This window comes from Pantherophis guttatus, chromosome 1 (assembly GCF_059756535.1).
Source record: "Pantherophis guttatus breed Tessera chromosome 1, ASM5975653v1, whole genome shotgun sequence".
In the NCBI taxonomy this organism is placed as follows: domain Eukaryota; kingdom Metazoa; phylum Chordata; class Lepidosauria; order Squamata; family Colubridae; genus Pantherophis; species Pantherophis guttatus.
The window spans coordinates 284945512-284965071 of record NC_142063.1 but is presented as its reverse complement, the minus strand read 5'-3'; the positions used below and the strand labels follow the sequence as shown (position 1 = coordinate 284965071).

The 19560-nt window shown below is 39.9% G+C and overlaps 2 protein-coding genes across 6 annotated transcripts in view; one reads left to right on the top strand and one right to left on the bottom strand.

Annotated features, from left to right (window-relative positions):
* LOC117671870 (zinc finger protein 318-like) overlaps window positions 1-15496 on the top strand; it is a 62790-nt gene extending 47294 nt beyond the window's left edge. For 2 of the 4 annotated variants that reach the window (XR_015731474.1, XR_015731473.1), the window contains exon 9: window positions 14065-15496. The gene's annotated coding sequence lies outside the window, so the exon portion shown is untranslated. The remainder of the gene's footprint in view (window positions 1-14064) is intronic. The other 2 variants (XR_015731475.1, XR_015731476.1) reach the window with 2 other exon arrangements.
* The window catches only part of ABCC10 (ATP binding cassette subfamily C member 10), a 34433-nt gene continuing 18569 nt past the window's right edge, over window positions 3697-19560 (bottom strand). For both annotated transcript variants that reach the window (XM_034428115.2, XM_034428116.3), the window contains exons 12-22: window positions 16177-16365; window positions 15016-15148; window positions 14082-14265; window positions 13044-13387; window positions 12753-12922; window positions 10889-11049; window positions 9924-10177; window positions 9511-9656; window positions 8269-8366; window positions 7582-7694; window positions 3697-5744 (exon numbers count right to left, since the gene is read on the bottom strand). In XM_034428115.2, coding sequence (XP_034284006.2) covers window positions 5615-5744; window positions 7582-7694; window positions 8269-8366; window positions 9511-9656; window positions 9924-10177; window positions 10889-11049; window positions 12753-12922; window positions 13044-13387; window positions 14082-14265; window positions 15016-15148; window positions 16177-16365 — 1922 coding nt within the window. In that variant the 3' untranslated portion in view covers window positions 3697-5614. The remainder of the gene's footprint in view (window positions 5745-7581; window positions 7695-8268; window positions 8367-9510; window positions 9657-9923; window positions 10178-10888; window positions 11050-12752; window positions 12923-13043; window positions 13388-14081; window positions 14266-15015; window positions 15149-16176; window positions 16366-19560) is intronic.

Sequence of the window (19560 nt, the reverse complement as noted above, 5' to 3'; positions counted from 1 at the left end):
TTTTCTTTTGGAATTGATAGTCAAACAATTGGAAAAAAATCTTAGAAATTTGTTTTTGTACTTGATAAATGCTGATAGGTTATTGTATGCACAAAAATAGAAAGATTTGGCATTACCCACAATGGAAGAATATTTGATAAAGATGATGGAACTTGCTGAGATAGCAAAATTGTTTAGCAAAAAGACATTTTTATGGTGGTCATAAAACAAATCTTTGTGGTCATTAAGCAAAATCATGATTGTTAAACAAATTCAGCTTCCATAATTGTTTTTTGTCAGAAACCAACTGGGAAGGTTGGAAACCACAATCACATGATCATAGGATGCTGCACTTGGTTATAAATGTGAGCCAGTTGCTAAGCATCTGAATTGTGGTCACATGATCGTGGGGCTGGTACAATGGTCGCAAGTGTAGGGACAGGCGGTAAATAATTTTTTCAAGGCTGTCGTAACTTTGAATTGTTGTTAAATGAATGTCATAAATCATGGATTATCTGTAACTGCTATAAAGAAGATTGGAAGCTACTTTGTACCTTTTTTCTTTCTTTTCTATTTTTCCTTTTTTTCCCCTTTGCACTTTTACCTTTCTCTTTGATTTCTTTCTTTTTTCTCTTTCTCTTTTTTTTACATTTACATTAGTTTTATTTTTCTTCTTAAATTTTTTAATAAAATTACTCAAAAAATCTTGATTAAATTATGTTTTTAAAACTACAGATGTAATTAATTAAAAAATGTTAAAAGTGGTCAGACTCTTAATCAATTGGAAACAGAAAAAAGTTAATTATCTAAATGAAATATGTTTTACAGCTGGATAAACCTACCTAATCTGAAAACACAAAGTTAGAACTCTGTATTTGAAACTGGTAATATTTTTTCTTACCAACTGAATGATACTGTTTTTTACACACACACACACACACACACACACATACACACACACACACACACACACGACATGGTGGCTCAGTGGCTAAGATGCTGAGCTTGTTGATTGAAAGGTTGGCAGTTCAGTGGTTCGAATCTCTAGTGCCGCGTAACGAGGTGAGCTCCCGTTACTTGTCCCAGCTTCTGCCAACCTAGCAGTTCAAAAGCATGTAAAAAATGCAAGTAGAAAAATAGGGACCACCTTTGGTGGGAAGGTAACAGCATTCTGCGCACCTTTGGCGTTTAGTTATGCTGACCACATGACCACAGAGACGTCTTCGGACAGCACTGGCTCTTCGGCTTTGAAATGGAGATGACCACCACCCCCTAGAGTCAGGAACTACTAGCACATATGTGCGAGGGGAACCTTTACTTATACATCAAAATCAATGCATGAACAGTGTGGTATCTGGGTATCGTTCATTTTGATGCAATATTTGTTATTTTTATGTTAATCAAACTTTTGTAATCTTAGTATTGGTACACATATTTATATTAGGATGTAATCCTTCAATATTTAATTATTCAATGTTTCAGTATGCCATTGTAATGCCAATCATAATATTAGTTGAACATATATAATACCGTCTTTCAACCTCTGGTCTTCTCCTCTAGTTATTATTTTTATTCTATTATATTATATAGAAATGTGTATACTAATAACCCCCCTATTTCTTCTTTCTAAGACGGTTCCTTTTTATCCATCATCTCTTGCCCGTTTTAATACTTCAAATCTTATTCCTTTTTTGACTTGCCTCCCATACTCCTCTCTTGGATCTTTATCTCTGTCTAGTTTAGATATTTCTCCCATCTGTACCATCTCATACTGCCAGTCCTCCAATGTATCTACCCAAACCCCTACCTCCTTTCAAAGGTATCTTCCTGCTTATCTTGAATTTATTTTTAAATCTCTTAAAATATTTTTTCTTTGATTTATTTCATCAGTCATTATTATCTTTATTGTCCTTTCCTTCTTCTCTTCTTGTTTTATATGCTGATTTTTCTGTTCTATCTTTTCCTCCATTCTTTTCCTTTCCCTGGACATTTTGATCTTTGTTCATTGCCTCTTGTGAAACATTTTTAATTTTTCCATCTATACCATGTATTAGATTCTTTATCTCCATGTGGTTTTTGTCATAGTATCATTAATATTCTGGAACATCAATGCCATTTCTTTTAAAAGTCCACTCATTTCCTCCCGAAGAAGCATTTTAGTAAGTCTCACTCTTGTTCAATAGACCAAGAACCATATATTCAGTCCTAACATTGCTCCTCAAAGGGTACAATAATTATAGTTCTTTATATCCCAGGATCCGGGTGCGCTTCAAGGTGTTGGTGACCACCTTTAAAGCGCTCCATGGCTTAGGGCTGGGGTATTTATGAGACCGCCTTCTGCCACCAATAGCCTCCCACCGGCCAGTACGCTCACACAGAGTGGGCCTCCTCAGGGTGCCGTCCGTCAGACAGTGTCGGCTGGCGACCCCCAGGGGGAGAGCCTTCTTTGTGGCGGCGCCTGCCCTCTGGAACAACCTCCCCCCAGAGATACGTACAATATCAGGCCTCCGGATTTTTCGTCGGGCCCTGAAAACTTATTTATTTCAATTAGCCGGGCTGGCTTGATCCCACAGTTTTTGGGTTAAATTTAATTGATTTTAAATTGGGTTTGTTTTAAAACTGTGGCCAAAAATATTTAATTATTTTAAACTGTTTTTAAATTTTGTATGTTTTGTTTTTATTCTGGCTGTTCACCACCCTGAGTCCTGTTGGAGAAGGGCGGTATACAAATTTAAATAAACAAACAAATAAATAAATAAATAAATAACAAATAAATAAATAAATAAATAAATAAATAAATAAATTTATCAGTCAGTTCCTTTTAGGTAGTCCAGTATCTTTGTTCTCACAGTTAAACCTCCAGTAGTCATAAGGTAGATAAAAATAGAACAGTAGATATCACCACAGTCCTCCAGATGTTATTTAATTCTCTTATCAAATTTTCCCCAGACTTGTAGAGGTATGGTACATTTTCCATTCGTCAGTAGATGGCACTTTCTGCTTAAGTTTCAGTGTCTCCAGTCTGACATGTATTTAACCAAATTTGATTTAAGCCAAGATCAAATCAGTTATTTATGTATTTACAGCATTTTAAAATGCCTTTCACAAGCCAGCACCTATCTAGTTTAAAAGTCCAATTTTTTGTGTTTTAAAAGTTTTTTACTTTTCTCCCCTTAGTTCCTTTCTTCCAGGTCAGGGATTTTTCTTTAGGTAGTTATTCGCTGTTTTAATGAATAGATCTAAGAATCACTTTTCCTGGATTTTTTCTCCCCTTTTAAGATTAGGTTCTGTGTAAAAAAAGGATCATCTCACCCACTGTTCATTTACACCACTCCTGCACTTTCTTTGTTGCCTCGGCTCTCCCAGCTTCACGGCAGCAATAATGGCTGCCTCTTCTTCTCATCATGGATAAGAGGGAAAAAGAAGCCCTGGGTCAGGCAGGAGAATTGCAGCTCTCTGCGACCTACAGGATGGCTTCGGCTCCTTTTGGAGCCCTCCAACAGTGAGAATTTGGTGCGAGAGCATGGAGACCCGCTCTTCACTTCCGATCTTGACACAACATCAGCCAGAACCTTTCAACTGAATGACACTGATTTCACACTGAACACACTGTAACACATTTTGCAGATAAAGTAAAAAATCTGTATGTTTATAGCTGGATGAAAAGTATTAGTAACTAATTCCTATCTATTCATTAATCCGATGTATGTTCTTGGATTTTTACTGGAAGTTAAAACATGGATGTATTTTATTGAAAGAAGCCAGACTGAACCTTTGAAGCATACAAATACAGAAATTGTGTTTCTAACTAACATTTGGACATCTCACTGCATTACTACAAACAATCTTGATCCTTTTTTAACATGAAAGAAATGAAATAAATACCACCACCAGGTCATGCTGTAAGCCAGTCTGAAAGCCTCAAGCAACATCTGATCAAGTGCCATCATTCTCAACAGAGAAGGATCTTTGGATGGAAATGGAAGTCATGCAGCATTGTTATGACCCAGATCGCTAGGCAGAGACAGGCATCATTAGAGTCCTTTATTGCTCTGTTAACTGTCAGAACAAACGGCCCTACAGTGGCTGGTAAGGCTCCACCCCACACTTCTCTGACGGGAGCCATTCTCAGTCCCAGAAACACAAGCCAGTAAACCAAAATCACTTTGCAGAGGAAGTCCAAAGAGAAGGGGCAAGCTGAAGGGGCAAGGCCAGAGTCAAGGTCCAAAGGGCAAAGCTAATTCCACAGGGTCAGGCAAGTCCACGACGCAAAGGCAAGGCAGAGGCAAAAATGAGTTAAGGCAGAGATGAATTTTTCCAAAGCTGGGAATGTAAGTCAAAGCAAATAATTGTTCCTGACAAAGACAAAGTCTCCCAGCTTCTACTAGTGAGTCTCCTGAAGGCTAAGGCAGTAATTGGCTGTGGTTACCAAAGCTACAGAATATCTGGTGGATCTCTGTGGACCAAAGTTTGTGAATCATGGCTGTGGTAAACTCTGTAGGAGCTAGCGTTGCCAGAAAATGAATTGTGAAAAGAATTATTTACAGATTTTGTATCTCATATATCTTGTCTTTGGATTCCTGAGATTAAATGTCAGCTGATTCAGACGGCTGTACATCTAAGCCTTAAATATATAAATGATGGCTATCTACTTCAGTCGTCTAATTACATTCCTTTGAACTTTAAAGATCTGATGGAAAATAATATCCACTGATGAATGTGAGCACACCTAAAATAATCAAAGGTAGGTTATGGTTTTCTTAGTGTTCCTGAAATTTACATGGAGATTCAATCCACATTTAGTTGAAAAGAAAAAAATAAACTAGTACAAAGGAAGTTAGTTTTAATTTTGTAGTTTAGGTTACCAATACTTTTCTTCTACTTTTACCAGACTGCAACAGTGACATGCTTGATTCTAATTACTCTTATCTGCATCTCAATGGGTATTTCCAGAGACCAAAGCCCCTTTCTCTTAAAAGACAAATATACAGTGCCCATTCCAGTATCATCTTCTGGATGATCCCACTGGATTCCTGGAAAAAGAATCTGTCTTCTAGAGATTGTCTGAATCGCAGCATATTTGTTATGTGAATGTCTTGAGAATCTTAGTACAAACATAAGTTGTGTGCTATTAGTGAAATTTAAAATAAAAACAAGCTTTACTAGTAAAAAAAAAAGAGAATTGTTTAATTTTTATTTATAAGAAAAGGTATATATATATTCCCAGAGAAGTGAAATGCAGGATAGCCGAAGAAAAGATGTAAAGGTTGTGTATCTGACCTAATTTGAGCAGCATACAGTACCTGGGATTAAGAATCTTAATTTAAACGGCTTTGAATCATTTTTGCTGATTGCATTATGATAGATGGATAATACTCAATTTAAAAAAAAAACCTCTTGCTGAGTGGGACTTAACTTTCAGTAAGTGGAAGTGAAATTAGCAAAATGAAAATGGAGTTTTGCAGACTACTAAGAAAATTTCTACCCTCTGTTATTTTTGAAACTCTAAAGTCAATGAGTGGATTTGAAGGATGTGAGATTGACCTGTGGATGAGGCCCCTATTGTAGATGGGAAAGCTTGCAGTCATGAGGTACAATCAATTCAAGTCTGAGAATGTCCACAGGAAGGTTATTGCTATCCACACCGTAGAAGGTGCTGGAACAAAGAGTCTTCTTTCTGGCTGAGTACACCAGGCGAATCGAGCTCTGCCACCCGCCCAGCATTCATCACCAACACTCGATCTGAGTCCAGTATAGTGTTCAACCTGGTAGAAATAAAAACAATAGTATAGGCAGAGTGCCAGAATACCCCAGATATGCATTTGATGCTCCTCTTAATATAATCCAAGATTTTGCAGAGAGTGGATGAGATGGCCAGTTTTTAAAATAAGGTTGTTACGAGGCTCAAATGATACATTCTGGGAACAGGTATATGAATTAGAGTTTTTGCCTATGTTTTTATTTGACATTATTGAAAAGATTTTAAAGATTAAACCGATGGCTTCTGCAGGTCAGAGTGTCAAGATTGAAAAATGTTTAAACTTCTTGTGACTATTATCACTTTTCAACTTGCCAAAGAACTGTTGGGAGGGAAGGGTGAGATGGAATGCAGAGGCTCCAGATTTCATCCGTGAGAGTCAAGGACATTTCTACAGGTGGCAGCCAAGACATGAACTGTTATCAAAACAAAAGAATGCTTCCTAACTGGACAACGTGACCTGTTCCATGGGAGGAGAGGTGAAACCTATTTTATAACTGCAAGTTTATGCGGGAAAATTTAGAGTTGTTTTTGCTTTCCTCAGTGTCAAAACGTATTCAATAAAGTTTTTCTTTTGGGATTTTAAAGTTCCTGAAAGTGCCTGCTTTTTTGGGGTTTGTTAGTCGGATGATTCTATATAGGCACCAGATCTGTATAAAAGCATTACAATATTGACAGTAACTCCAGACATGTCACTAGAAGGCAAAATCATGAAACTGTCTCTCACTTAACTTTGGCTATGTCATGAATTCATTGGAGAAAACATTGTTTCTCCAATTATGTTTGGAGAGATAGTGGTAAAAGGAAACCCGTCCGTCAAAGAACATGGTAGCTGAATATCATCAAAGCTAACATCAGCCAGAGCCAAAGTAGTACAAGATCAGAAGATTGGAGAGACCTGGCCCATAAAATCATATGTGTGTAAAATGTATTTTTAACATGTTTTTATTGGATTGGGACTGTATTTCTTAATTGTTGTGAGCCGCCCTGAGTCCTATGGAGATAGGGCGGCATACAAATAAAATTAAATAAAATAAATAAAATCGCCAAGAGTCGGACTTAACTGAATGGATAACATCATCATCGGCAGTAAAATGATCCTCAGTGTGAAATCTTTTTCACACATTTACTCTGGAGCAGGATCTGCACTGGCACCATTTTCAGGTATGAGGCAAGATAGAGGTAATGTTTATTTAAAATACAATTGCTGCTCATTGGGCATAAGCTGTAAATCGCACTGTTCATCTGTTTTTCAAACGTGAGCATGAGGCAGAGATCAATAGAATAATTGATGGGAAAATGTAGTTTTAGGGAGGTCACGTGTTTAAAAAAACATAATAGCACTGTAACTGATGGTCACAACTATTGCTGTGTGTATTGGTTGGAGTCTTCTCCGCAGATGCAGATATGTGAAGACCCAGTTTAAAATGTTTGAAAAATGTGAAAATGTTCTCATGTGCCAATTTCAAACAGCTTTAAAAACGGAAAACTAAATTTCTCTTGGTATCTGTGGCTGCCCAAATCTACTCTAAGATGAGCTTTAGTGCAGTCTGATCTGGAAATCATTTCCCCCAATCAAGAGATATTAGGATCAAGCAGAAGCACTCAAAAGAAATGCTGGCAGGGAAAAACTTGAATTTTGAGGGAAAGCAGCATTAGGCAGTAGGCCTGGGTGCGTCAGTATCATGGTGAATAGTTGAAATGTTGGTGTAGAAACATCCTTCAAGATATTCAGCATAACATGATTTTTGGCCAGTCGCTACCAGAAATATATAAGAAATTAGATTTTTTTTTCAGTTATACAGACTGAAGAGCCAGAGGCTAAAGAAGAAATAAAACATTACCTGTGGGCAATAGTTAAAACAGTTTTATCTGTAAATCGCTGGCGAATGGTCTGCTGGATGAGTCTGTCTGTTTTCTGATCAATACTTGCTGTGGCTTCATCAATGCACAAAATCTACGATTGAGACAAAGTAAAAAACATACTTCCAATACAAGAAAAAACTGATGGATGCAATTACTGTGAACCTTTTGGCATACAAAGCAAGGATCCACTAAATCCAAATGTGGACAGCGAGGTGCTTCTGGAAAATCTCAAATCATGAAGACAATAGTTCTTTTGGTTTTGCTCTTGATTTCAACCCAAACAACTTCTCTCCTGTGGAAATTCCATTTAGATATCATGGATCTGTTACCCATTAACGGGCTACATTTTGTAGCAAGAAATTATATTAATTACAGAGTAAGGAAAGTTAGATTCCTTTTCTTGAATCTTGTAGGTAGCGAATCTTGAGTTACAAGAGAACAATACCTTCTTTTCTACCCAGTTCTCCATATATATATAGTTTTATAAACCTACATAATGCCGTTAATTGCTTTTTTTCCTAATTAAAAGTCCAGGACAACCTAGCCTTTCTTCTGTGTAGGACAGATGCTCCAAACTTGCTTCAACTTTTCCAGTCCAAGATAATGGTTTTGACACCTTCCAAGTATAGCAGGATATATAAAGAAAAAAAAAGACCACCATTCACCTTGGCCTGAGTCAAGAGGGCTCTTGCTAAACAAACCAGCTGCCTCTGTCCTACTGAGAGACTCTTTCCTCTCTCTCTCAGCTCACAATCCAGCCCACCTGCATGAAGAAACAAATGTGAGATTAAAATTTTTGTGCTAGTTCATTTGCACCCGAAGCTCAAGAGAGAGAAAACTGAGTTGCAGCAACTAAGCACTGATAGTATGTGCTTGGTGAAAAATCCCTTTACTACAACCTCTCTTTAGAACATGTATTCTGAACTGCAGTTGTGATGCCGGTCCCTCTATCTGTAGAACAGATATCTACCTATCAGTTACCCCCATAGCTCCCTAATGTAAATGAATGAAGCTCAACCATTTCATGGATTTCATGGGGGGAAAGCTGAATTCTCCCCAAATTTATAAGGAAAACAGAAAAAAATACATAAAAATAGGAAAAAGTACAGTAACCAGAGAATGTGCATGCATGTTCGCTAAGCAAACCAAGCTTACAGACAGCCCCCCCACACAAATGCAAATAAAGCATTTATAGAAAGGGAAAAATATTAAAGAGTATTAAATACATAACACAGAAAGCATCCAGACATTTTGCAGTCAGCCATATCTTATGTCAGTAATGTTGGGTTTTTAACTACTACACTTTTAAACATTTCAAAAATAACAGCCCCCCCCCCCCAAAAGTAGGAGTCCGATCAAGTTTCTTGGCATCTTTTCTTAAATATTCTGCCAGAAGACTGAAGCACTGAGTATTTTATGCAAATGAGAGACCCAGAGAGAGAAAAAACGCTAAAACAAAGTGGAAAAAGTTGAACAAGTAACTCTTCCTCAATGATTAGATTTCTGGACATAAGGAGCAAAAGAAAATAGTCCACATTTATGGCATGATAAATTTCTGAAGAACAATCTATTCTTCTGCTCGTCTATTATAGAAAGTGAGAGAGTGAGAGGAAAAGAGGGAAGGGTGAAAAAATAGGAAAAAGATCTGGCCTCAGATTTATTTATTTATTTATTTTGCTTCATCCAACACCATCTTGATACATTTTTCTGAATAAAGTTAACCTCCTTAAGCTCAAAATGTATCATTCTGTGGCAGCCTGAGAATCTACAACCCTGTGGGTATTTATTTTCTTTTTTTTCTACTCTGATCAGTTTTCCAACACCTCATAATCTAAAGGATAGTTTATTAGGCTTTTGATGCCCTTTGCTCCAGCAGCTCCTTTTTCTATCCCAAGCAAAAGACTCACCCATCTCTGTAATTAATGTGTGCAAGTGGCATTGTTCCAAAACTTGGTGCAAGTCATCATCCGTGTGTTGCTGCTGGGGATCTAGATTCTCGCGGAGTGTCCCACTGAACAAAAAAGGGTCCTGGGGAATTATAGCTAATCTAGACCTAAAAATAAGACAGCAGGAAATAATAGAAAGCACACAACTGATATATTAAACAACCCTTTTGCTATCTCCTTAAATTGACTTCTCAAATGGATGCAAAGGAGTTTGAGGAAGATTGGCATCACCATTGACAAATTGAGGCACACTTAAGTGGTTTAATCTGTCACAGTAAAGTTTAAGAATGATTAAGATTGAGAACCATGGTACCAACAGCTAAAGGATTAATAACCCCTGGAACCTCAAGCCACTGTTGTTGAAAATGACTCACCTTAGCTCCTTCAAGCTTACAGAGCAGTGGTCAATACTGTCTAGGAGGATGTGTCCACCTCTCAGTTCCACCATGCGGAAAAGGGCCAGGAAGAGAGAGGATTTGCCAGACCCTGTACGTCCAACTATCCCTATCTTTTCCCCAGGATAGATAGTGAAGGTAACACCATCCAGGGCATTGGGTAATTCTGGCCGATAGGCTAATATTACTTGTTGGAATTCCATATGCCCTCTAACTGGCCAGTTTGGGGAAACCTTCAAGGAAGAAAAAACAATGTTAGAAATGAGCAGAGATTGCTACCACCTAATGTATTTTTTTCTGATCAATTACTTAATATCACCAGTAGAAATACAGTAAATCAAATCAAGGAGTACCATGTAGTAATGATTACTGCAAATATTATTTTGAGTTCTTCCCACTCTAGATGTGATAGTCTGGTGGAAGATGACTGGGCTTCCCTGCCCTCTTGGCACCAACTACTTTTCTACTGAACTTCCGCCCTTGTTGCAGTCTTCAAGATGATAGCATGGGCTTCATTCCTAACATGAGCTTCATTCCTAGAATGGAACCCTAATTTTCTGTGCTCTTCAGCAATTTACCAGGACTCATCCTTCATGCAAGATAGTCTACAGAATCTAGGAAATCTGTATCAAGAGATTAATTGAAATCGTTCCCTCTTCAGCTGTTTTTACCCTCCCTTCCCCCCTCCTCTGAATCCAAATTATGCTAATTAAAACAAAGTGAGTTCGGAAGAATGGAAAAGATACTATAGATTTGAGTTCACCTTCACCTTGTCTTTACAAGGTGAAGACCTTCAAGAAGACCAACTGTTTTTTCAAGGACCCATAAAAGCAAAAACATCCCAAAGCAATCACTACATTTGCATTATATGAAAACGAATACTCTACATCTAGATAAACAAATCTCTCCAATGATTTTAGAACTGCAAAACAAGGCAGCCTTACCGGAAGCAGTTCCTCCTGAGGTTCTATGGGAATTTCTGTTGCATATTCTTCAGTCCGTTCCACGCTCACCATCATGGTCTCTGTCTGAGTGAAGCTGGTGATGAGTCCTGACAGCAAGTTTGTAACAGATAGAGCATAGGAAAGAGCCAAACCCACAAGACCTGGAAGGGCAAAAAAAGGCAAAATAAAACAAAACAGAAAACTACCATCTTGAGATAAAGCAGCAAATAGTAAGAGATAGTAATCCATCTCCAAAGGCGAAGGACAGAAAGGTGCCAACATAAAAAAAGTTTTCCTTGGAACTGCTGAAGTGATTCTGATATTAGTATCACGACTTTTTTTTTGTTTTTTTTTTAGAAATAGTGATCCAAAATCTGATCTTTCCTCTTTTAGACACACGCTCACTGCTTGAAAAAAACATCCTGGTTCATCTACCTTAAATGCAGTGGTGAAATTCAATTTTTTTACTATCGGTTCTGTGGGTGTGGCTTGGTGGGTGTGGCAGGGGAAATTCCATTCCCACCCCACTCCTGAGGGAAGGATATTGCAAAATCTCCATTCCCACCCCACTCTGGGGTCAGCCAGAGGTGGTATTTGCCAGTTCTCAAAATTTCCGCTACCCGTTCTCCATAACCTGTCAGAACCTGCTGGATTTCACCCCTGCTTAAATGCCTTTAAGGTGACCCACTTTATGACTGTCATGACTTATGGCTCCATTACGGTTGTAAGATAGGAACTGCTTATTGGAGGCTACACATCTGTAGAATTCCCTCAGTTTAAGACAGTCGGACTAACTTTATAGAGATGATTAGAAAGAGAAGCCTGCCATACTGAAAAAAAGGTTCCAGTAGTTCACTGCACTTTACCTGTTCTCACATGGACTTCATTTGGTTACAATATTATTTTTCTCTTCTTTTAAGGGAAAGATAAATGAACAGAAAAACCACCTGCCTGCCTACATATAAAATGCATGCTGATTGTATGAGCAAAAAATACTTTTCATTTCTTTTTCAGCATTCTTGGTACTATTATCCTTTCTTCAGAGAAGGGAGAAAAATCCAGAATCCATATGTCAGCACTTCAAGCTGCATTTACTCTAGTGCTGACATAAGAAGGAGGAGCGGAGGCGTCTGGAAAGGGACGTTTGACTTTTTACCTACTTATTTTCCCTGGAGATAATATCCCGTAGGAGATGGGGTGGGAGGGGGGAAATTCCTTTGAGTGGAGCAATAGATGGGGTAGATTGACTTGGAAGATGGCCAATGAGTGCAGGGGAGTGGGGAACGGAAAGGGAGGGTTTGGGGTCTGGAAGTCAGTGTTGGCTACGATGAGTCGTGCTTTGAATGTCGTGCTTAATAAATGGGAGTTTTCTTCAAAGACTTTGTTTGAAATGCAATTTATCTGAGACAACCTCGAAACTTAACACCATATCTAATATCAATGATGAAAGGAACAATATTGTGAGCAAAAGAAAGAAGACTCAGTTGGCAAGGATGGCATAGATCAGTGATGGCTAACCTTTTTGTCATCACGTGCCAAAAACGCTCACGCCTGCATGCAACGGCACTCACACGCGCCCACACCCATAATGCAATGCGTGTGTGACCTCCCCCACCTGTGCGCCCCACCCCCGAACATGCATGCATGCCTCCTGCATGTGCCTCACCCCCATGCATGTACGGCAGAGACCTGAAAATCAGCTGGCCAGCGGAAAGCGCATGCGTAGTGGAGCTGAGCTGGGGCAACAGCTTGCGTGCCCGCAGGGAGGGCTTTGCGTGCCACCTGTGGCACACATGCCATAGGTTCGCCATCACGGGCATAGATATTGGTGCATCCTTGCAGAGTCCATAATTCCATAGCTCACCTGGATCACCCAGTTTCCGTTGGTGTTGGATGATGGCAATTCCTGCAATGGCAGTAACCACAGCAACTCCAATCATCTGCAGCCGAATATCTAGCCATTGCATTGCCGTATTGCTGGCAAAACGGCAACGCTGGTTCAGTTCTACCCGTTCTTGATTTTCTGTCTCAAACCTAGACTGGGTTCAGCCCAAAGATTAACATTAGGAAGAATTTCTCATGCAATTGAAACAGCTCTCACTTAGCCACTTTTCAGGTCAATTTACACTTCCACCAGCTGAAGAGAAAAACTCACCTCCCAGTCATCCTGGTTGCCCGAATAGTGCTGAGGCCTGTCAAAGTCTCTGAAAAGTGAGTATAAATAGGTGACAAGGTGAGACTGTAGAGTCGCTTGAGTTCACGAGAGGTACGTCGATAATAAAGCTGGATGGAGTAGTAGATGGCCACCAAGGGCAGTAAGACTAGCCCAATCCAAGGCAATCCATAGGTTATCATCACCAGCGTGCCCAGCAGTCCAAAGATGTTGGCTAAGAAGATGTTGAGAAGAAAAGGAAGACTATCATCCACACAGTACAGATCTGAAGAGAAGCGATTAAGAATACGACCTGTTGGCGTGGTATCAAAGAAGGTCATGGTAGCCTGGCAATAGAAAAGAAAAAATATAGTAAGGCTATGGGCTTTTGGAATATTAGAATGTACTGGAAATATCCTAGTGTATTGCAATGCTATTTTCTTTTTTTTAATCTCTCTGCAGTCCCACACAGGACTATCGTGTGTGTGTATATAAATATATATATATATATATTTAAAAAGCAACAACATTCTCATGAAATAGGATTGTAAGGTCCCATTGGTACTTCATGATGTTTTTATTAAACAATGTTTGTTGTCCAATGGTCAAAGTCTGTGGGATCATATGAAAGCAGACTCCCATTCAAAGGGGGATTATGTGACTAAACTCATCTAAAAACAAGATAGCTACGTCCACTTATAAAAGTCTTGCTGGCTACCAAAATCAATTATTTCAGTTATTTATTTCTTACATAGCACAAGGAGCTGCAGGGAGCTCTGACAACATTCTGCAATAAGCAAGCATTCAGAAAATCCCCAAAAGGGCCAATAATTTTTCTCGGAACTGTAGAGCCAATGAAGTATAATTATAATACTATAAATAATAATGCTATTAATTAATGTTTTCCTACTATATGTAAAATAACAGGACAATTAATTTTCAAAAATCTAAATGTTTGAAAAAAATCAATTTTTCTAAGTCTCCATTTTTATCTTCCTCCCTTGTTCCTTCTTTTCCCAAACAGGGCTCCCAGGTCATTACCTTCATCACCCGTCTAAGCAGTCGGTTGTGAATGACAGTCGCAGCGTGAATGGTGCCACAAGCAAAAAGAAAGGCCCGCAGGATGGTGAAGACTGAATTTACCCCAGCAATGCAGCCGTACACAGTCAGGTAAAAATTCACATTCAAAGTGCTATTTGAAGAGATGGAGCTCAAGACTGGAGAACTGAAAAGACAGGTAAAATCAGTTTGGAAGTGCAATACTCCTCCAAGTCAGCTTCCCTCCCTGTTTTGACCAAATGCAATAACTCTCTCCCAGGAGGGCAGGAAGGGAATTTCCTCCCACCAACAGCACTAAGTACCTCCTACTTTTAGTTCCTGTGAGGAGGAGGAGTTGCTCCACCTGTGCCTTCTTACCAGTCTGGCATTCAGATTCAGGCCTAGGAATTTTTGGAAATTCCACGTTCACTCGAATCTACTCACTTCAGGGACTGAGGTCAAGCTCAAGTTTTGGCCAGTCACATTATCTAATCTTTTCTACCTTTGAAGACATCTGAAAGATTCAGTCAAGTTTATAGAGGAATTTGCAAGAAATGGAAAAAGTCACTGGAAGCATGATTACTGGAATCCTATACAGTAAGTAATCATTCCAATCCTCTCCACTGCATACATGTTGATTCCCATCAGGTTTCAGGAAATATTGTGCATCTGCCCTATTCCTTGCTCCCTCCCCCTGCAAGTTGCTCTACCTTGCTAATGTTTAGCTAGTGTTCAGCTTCTTAATCACAGCAAGAAAAGCCATGTGACTGAGGTTTTCCCTTCTGCATTCTCAATTCACTTCTACTTTCTAGAGGCAGTTTGGGAGGAGGACAGAAAAAAAAATGCCAAGAAGAGAAAGAATCTTATTCAATAGCATGTATGTTTGGGCAGTGAGCAGATGCAAATAAAACATAGCCAAGCTCTTTGATTGACATACATGAGTCCGTCATGGGAGAAGAGCAGCAGAGATGAAGAAGGAAGGGCTGCCAAGCTGCTGATGGAGTTATTTTCAGTATGAGGTAGGCTGGATATCCAGTTTGAGAGCCACCAATCAGAAATATTCCTAGAAGCTGCAGAAATGGGTAAGTGTCAGTAAGTGAGGCTTTATTTATTTAAATAAAAGTTAAGCCTATCTGAATGACTTTGAGGTAGGGAACTCACCACAAAGCAACTCCTCCTGCCAATTTTAATATAATAAAGAGGCCCTATGAAAGCACTTTTAATGTGCCTCTACAAACTGTTTGAATAAATGCTGAATAGACCATATTGGAAAATGATTACTGTTATTTTTTAGTTGTATTATAACACTGTAAGTGGCTTTGAGTTGTCTGATTAAATAGCGTAGAAGCCACTAATAAATATATGTGCATGCCACAAATAAATTACCTTATGTGAAAATAAATTTTAGCAACAACCTTTTCCTGAATTACGTGGAACTTTGTGGAAGCCTGTGGCTTATTCAGACTTGCTCACATAATAGGAAATCATTTATTTCTGAACCAATCCACACAGTGGGTTCCCTGGAAAGAGGCTGGAGAATCAAAATTTTCCTATACTGTAGATTATAAAGCTGTTAAATACAAAAACTGCGAGTAAATCACTAGCATTATTCTATTACCACAAAGACTTAATATCTATTATTGATCTTTAAAAGAAGAAACTTCAAACTTGAGAATTGCAAGTTATGTCTATTTTATAGGTGGTTTATATGTTTGTTATATTTAATTTATAGTCTACCCAATTCCCAAACAACTGTAGGTGGTTTATAATTAAAAACCAATTCCTCAAAAAAAAATTACAACAGACTAGAAAAGCAAAGTACAAAAAAACAAAAGCAAAGCAAAACCAAGGAAAATACATGCTCCCTCAAAAAAAAAAAAGGGGGGGAGAGGGAGAGAGGGAATTCCACAATCATTCTGTCCACAATGCCTGGAATAACTATGAGGTCTTCAACAATTCTCATAATCGATGCAAAATGCCCAAGTTTCTATAAAGATGTCAATTTTTTTGAACCAAAGGTTCCGAATTACTGAGAAATAGCCAGCAATCAAGAGAAGAGAGAAACCTGAACTGGGAAGGAGCAATGTTATAAGCTTACCCTGCATGAGCAGCAGTGAAAGGAGTATGGACAATGCTAGGCAGCTGCCAACAGCCAGCCAGTATGCCCTGTAGACTTTGAAAGCCACTGCCCCTTCTTTTTTCTCTTCCTCCTGCTTAGGAAAACAGTTTAATTGTGCTGGCTCTTCTTCCTCATGCTCCACTTCCTCCACTTCATTGCATTCAGCGTCTATTTTGGAAACAGGAATAATAATACCAGGAAACAGGAATAACAATAATAGGACACTGGGGGTTCTCGACTGGAAACTTTGCACAGTATCTGTATGACAAAATCGCTCAGATTTAGGAACACCTGGACTCTGACTGGGTAGATTCAGGGGGGATGATGGAGGCAGGTCTTGAGAATATTATCTGGGAAGAGTTTGATTCTGTGACTCCCAAAGACGTAGACAGGATACTGGGTAGACTGAGTGCAGCCACATGTTTATTGGACCCGTGTCCCTCCTGGTTGGTGCTGGCCTCCCGGGAGGTTACGCGAGGCTGGCTCCAGGGGATTATAAATGCTTCTTTGAGTGAGGGTGTCTTTCCCGCCGCCTTGAAAGAGGCGGTGGTGAGACCTCTCCTCAAGAAGCCTTCCCTGGACCCGGCAGTGTTGGCTAATTATCGTCCAGTCTCCAACCTTCGCTTTGTTGCGAAGGTTGTTGAGAGTGTGGTAGCACGACAGCTCCCTCAGTACCTGGATGAATCGGCTTATCTGGATCTGTTCCAGTCGGGCTTCAGGACTGGGTACAGCACGAAAACAGCATTGGTCGCATTGGTTGATGATCTCTGGAGGGCTCAGGACAGGGGTTGTTTCTCTGTCCTGGTCCTATTAGACTTCTCAGCGGTTTTTGATACCATCGACCATGCTGCACCGATTGGAAGAGTTGGGGGTGGGGGGCACCGTGTTGCGGTGGTTCTCCTCCTTTCTCTCCGACCGGTCGCAGTCTGTGTTGGCAGGGGGGCAGAGGTCAACCCCGAGGCCCCTTGTATGTGGGGTGCCACAAGGGGCGGTCCTCTCGCCCCTTCTGTTCAACATTTATGTGAAGCCACTGGGTGAGATCATCCGTGGTTTCGGGGTGAAGTACTACCAGTATGCTGATGACACTCAGCTGTACATATCCACCCTGGACCACCCCAATGATGCCCTTGAAGTGATGTCCCGGTGCCTGGAGGCTATACGGATCTGGATGGGGAAAAACAGACTCAGGCTCAACCCATCCAAGACCGAGTGGCTGTGGTTTCCGATGTCCCGATATAATCAGTTGGTGCCATCACTGACTATTGGGGGTGAGTCGTTGACCTCCACGGAGAGGGTTCACAACTTGGTGTCCTCCTGGACTCACAGCTGTCTTTAGAAGGGCATTTGACGGCTGTGGCTGGGAGGGCATTTTATCAGGTTTGCCTGATTCGCCAGTTGCGTCCCTTTCTGGATCGGGACCCGTTAAATACGGTCACTCATTCCCTCATCACTTCCCGCCTGGACTACTGAAATGGTCTCTACATGGGGCTCCCCTTGAGGAGCACCCGGAGGCTCCAGCTGGTCCAGAATGCGGCCGCGCAGGTGGTTATGGGAGCGATGGGGCGCTCCCATGTGACCCCCCTCCTGCGCGAGCTGCACTGGCTCCCGGTGGTCTTCCGGATGCGCTTCAAGGTTTTGGTTACCACCTTTAGAGCGCTCCATGGCCTAGGACCGGGGTATCTACGAGACCACCTTCTGCCACCAGTAGCCTCTCACCGACCAGTACGCTCCCATAGAGAGGGGCTTCTTAGGGTGCCATCGGTCAAACAGTGTTGACTGGCGGCCCCCAGAGGAAGAGCCTTCTCTGTGGGAGCACCTGCCATCTGGAACGAGCTCCCCCCGGAGATACAGAGGATTACAGACCTGCGCGCTTTCTGCCGTGCCCTCAAAACATTCCTATTCCAGCAGGCCAGCCTGGCCTAACCTCTTTTTTAAACTGTTTTTAAATTTTTTTAATTTTAAATTTGTCTTATAAATTTGGGGTGTTTTACATTTTGTTTTCTGGGCCAAATTATTTAATTGTATTTTAATGGTTTTTTAACATTTGTATTATATGTATTTTATCTTTTGGCTGTTCACCGCCCTGAGTCCTTCAGGAGTAGGGCGGTATACAAATTTAATTAATTAATTAATTAATAATAATAATAATAATAATAATAATAATAATAATAATAATAATAATAAACACCCACTCCCAAAACCTGAGGACCTTATAACTGCTGTAAAGCTTTAATCCTATTTTATTACTCAGAAGCAAACTACATCCACCCTTTAATGTAGACAGCAGGTAAGATATTCAGGTGGATGTACCTGGATACCAATACCTGAATTCTATTTCTTTGTCAGTCATTTTTTTCCTGAAATATATGGCCTATCTTTCCCTAAGGGCAATCATAACTAGTTATTCCTAAACTTACAACCAAAAGGCTTTGCAGATAATGGTTAACTCAATACCTATTATTATTATTATTACTACTACTACTACTACTACTACTACTACACCACCACCACCACCACCACCACAGGATCCAGATGTCTTTGGTGTTCTGTTGTGCTACTAGTGCAGACATACTGCATTTTCCTATCTTATAATCTATAATGCTTTCTTCCTGAGACTTTCCTCAAATGCACATCAATTCAATCCCAAAGGTACTTTTTTTTCAAGAGGCAACTGGACTTTCTGGTTTTTCTTTGAAGACATTTCGCTTCTCATCCAAGAAGCTTCTTCACCTCTGAAGAATTGAACTATGTCAAAATTGAACAGCCCTCTCTCAACGGGGGTGGGTGGTGGGTAGTTGGGGAATACAACATCATCTATCTCCAATCTACAACAGTTCTTTCAACAGTTCCAAGAAGGCTCCACACCACTTTGCACTACTCGGGTGACCCTGATGACACGGATAAACCTCCAGGTGGCCTTAATGACCAGTTAAAGGAATGCAAATGACCAGCTGTTTGCAAGGAATATAAATCCTTCCATTCCCCACCATCCAGTCAGAGCTGAAACAACTTGGATGAGAAGCAAAATGTCTTCAAAGAAAAACCAGAAAGTCCAGTTGCATCTTGGGAAAAAAAAAAGGATCTTTGGGATAACCATGACTTGGATGACTGAGAATCTCCATAGACACATCAATTCAATAATAAGCACTAATGGAATATGGCTGTTGCAGGATCATTAGCATCTACTGGCATTACTAATTGCATTTTCCCCCTGAAACCTGAAGCATTTTTGTAATATATTTTCATCTAATTTACAAAATAACAAAACATAGGTTACCGGATTCTATTTTCATCAGTGATATTGCTTCAATTTGTGAAACTAAATGTTTCTGAAAGTTTTTAGTTCTTGGGAGGCCATTCATA